Consider the following 2,801-nt stretch of genomic DNA (forward strand, 5'->3'; position numbering starts at 1 on the left):
CTCCCATTGCAGCAATAACCCTCTGGTTTACTCAGCACTTGAATCACAGGTTAACAAAAACAAAGAAACACAACTATCATGGGAGAAGAAAGCATTTGAACCATCCACAAAGATCCTGGGAAGGTCCTGGGATCCTGGGAGAGAAAGAGGAACACAGGGTCACTCTTAATGCTTTCTTTCTTAGATCCCAACACAAGAGCACTCAGCTCAGAGTCCCTCATAGTTTGCAAGAAACAGAGGCTAGGGATCCAGGAGAGTTATAAGGAACACAGGATCCCTGAAAGGTTCAGTTAAGAAAGTCACTGGATGCAGAAGTCTGAGGAGCACAAAGGGTGTGATCATCAGAATTGGGTCTGGTTTCAACCTTGGCTCTTTGACTTGGTCTGTAACCTCGTAGAATGTATTCTTCTTTTGAGCTTCCATTTTTTATCTTTAAAATAGAGGTAATATCTTCTTTGAAGATTCTTGTGAGTCTGAGGAAAGGTACTAAGTAGCCACCTAGTGAAAAGTGGCTGCTATTATTGGGTGCTCTGGTGGTGTAGTGCCTAAGGCTTGTATTACTGCTAACCAGACAACCCGACACACAGAGGTTTATTATTATTAATTATTATCATTAGAGCAAAAAGGAAAAAAGGGAGACCTCATTCAACAGAATGAAGACGAGAGATAAGAGACAGAGAGGAAAACAGATCAATGAATTCCAGAAATCTCTCATTTCTAAAGCAACAGGGTAGCCTGCCCCCATCCTCACTCCCCTGCTCTCTCCTTCTCCTGGGCACTCACCCTTGATGGCCCCAGCTCTTTGGAGACTCAGCAGGGAAACAAGAGCCAGGGCTCTCAGGATCACATCTTTGATCTGGAACATGCTCTCTTCAGGGTGCACGATGTGAGGTCTATAAGGACCACTCTAAGCACAGGAACAGAGATGAGGAACTGGGGCTAGGTGGCAAGAGCTCTGCAATTATTGACTTGTATTACTCTAAATTAGCCAAAAGGGGTGTAGAGGAAACAGCTTAGCTAGGTTCAACCAATGAGAGAATTTATAGAGCTGACATTCTCTGTTGCCGGGTAAAGAGAACACTGGAAGGGGCTGGAAAGGAAATGGGAGAATTCTCAGTGAACAACATGACCTAGGAATCTCCAATTCATAGTTTATTTTCAAAGTGACAGAAAATAAAAGTATGAAAATATTTTTCTGATGGGAATTGTTTTTATATTATGTTCTGTAATGATAGAATTCACATTCCTTCCATCATTCTACATTCCCATTGTTGATATTCAGGTTATTTTGGAAAGTTTTATCCATTATTTATCCAATATTTATTTTAAATTATTTTATAATATTTACAAAGATATTCTGTTGGCATTTAGGTACAAATGCATTATCTAGAAAGGAATATAATGTCCACATGCCAGAAATACTTCTCTTTCTATTTTATTATTTATGTAAAATTTTATAGTTCCACTTAAAGGTCTTAATTAAGTTAAATGAAGTTGATCTTTGAATATTTCCTATTCTTGTTTATTTTTGTTAATGGAATTCCTAGATAATTCTTATTATATTGTTCACATTTCTTATCATTTTTTTCAAGTATGTAAGCTGTATGAAATGTTAAATTTTTCTCTGAAAATTACTTTTACTTCCTTTTATTCCTTGTCAATAAGAATATCCAATTCAGCATTAAATATGTCAACAATAGGCACTTTACTTTGATCTTGTTTTTAAATGGGATTTCTCTAATGCTTTCTTAAGACATGTAATTTTCATTCTTTATTTTATATTCTCCTTACCTATTCTTCTTATTTTAAAGAGTTTTACTTTGAAATACTTCTTTACTATTCATACATAAGAGCATAGAACATTTAGTGTTATAATGCACTATATTTTATCAATTTTTCCTGTTTTGTGGTAGCATTCACAAGTATTTTGTGGAATTACTTCACAACTAATAAGTACTAACAAGTTATATATTAGTAGGTTCCAGGTGCTGTTTTCAGAGCTCCACAAGTATTGTCTCATTTAATACCCACATCACATCTAAGAGGTATATATTTTTAATGTACATTCTAAAAATATACTGTCTGAGACACTGAGGGGTTAAAGACCTTGTCAGATTACCTGTAGCAAGTAAGTGACATAAAGACAAATCAAATTCAAGTAATTTTACTACAGAATCTGAGCTATTCCCCCATGCAATGCTGTACTGATTCCTCACCTTACCAGATCTCCTATGTTATGAAATTATTTTTATATGCTACTATTATTTGAGGAGCTCTGGTGGTGTAGTGCCTAAAGCATCTGACTGCTAACCAGAAGGCTGGCACTTCAAACCCACCAGCCACTCCTCAGAAGGAAGGTTGGCCGATCTACTTCCGTAGTGCTACTGCCTCAGAAACCCAAGGAGGGGTCGCTGTCAGTTGGATCTGAATCGACGATAGTGAGTGAGTGAGTGACTATTTTATTTACATCTTAATATCTATATTAATAAATGACACTGGTTTGTCATTTTATTACATTTTGTGGTTCAACAAGATCACATTTATAAGTTTATAAAACAGAAAAACTTGTTTGTAATATATTCACTGTGAACAATCAGATGGTTTGGAGGAGGAAGGGGTCCCTGAGTGGTGCAAATGGGTAAGCACTGGGCCACTAACAGAAAGGCTAGTGATTCCAACACGGGCCTCACACTGACTCAGTGGCACCTAACAACAACAGTGCCTTTGACAGTGGTTTTCATTTCCTTCTTCATTTATTGGTCTATATAGGAGCTCTGGTAGCATAGTGGCTAAGACACTTG

The 2,801-nt window shown here is 37.1% G+C and overlaps 1 protein-coding gene across 1 annotated transcript in view; it reads right to left on the minus strand.

Moving 5' to 3' along the window:
* The window catches only part of LOC103195798 (HLA class II histocompatibility antigen, DP alpha 1 chain-like), a 6,454-nt gene extending 5,562 nt beyond the window's left edge, over positions 1-892 (minus strand). Inside the window, exon 1 of the mRNA XM_007939438.2 lies at positions 784-892. Within this exon, the coding sequence (XP_007937629.2) occupies positions 784-865 (82 nt within the window). The 5' untranslated portion in view covers positions 866-892. The remainder of the gene's footprint in view (positions 1-783) is intronic.
* Between the last annotated feature and the right edge of the window lie 1,909 nt (positions 893-2,801).

Source organism: Orycteropus afer, unplaced genomic scaffold, assembly GCF_000298275.1.
Source record: "Orycteropus afer afer isolate SDZICR_OR568_19922 unplaced genomic scaffold, OryAfe1.0 scaffold00059, whole genome shotgun sequence".
NCBI lineage: Eukaryota > Metazoa > Chordata > Mammalia > Tubulidentata > Orycteropodidae > Orycteropus > Orycteropus afer.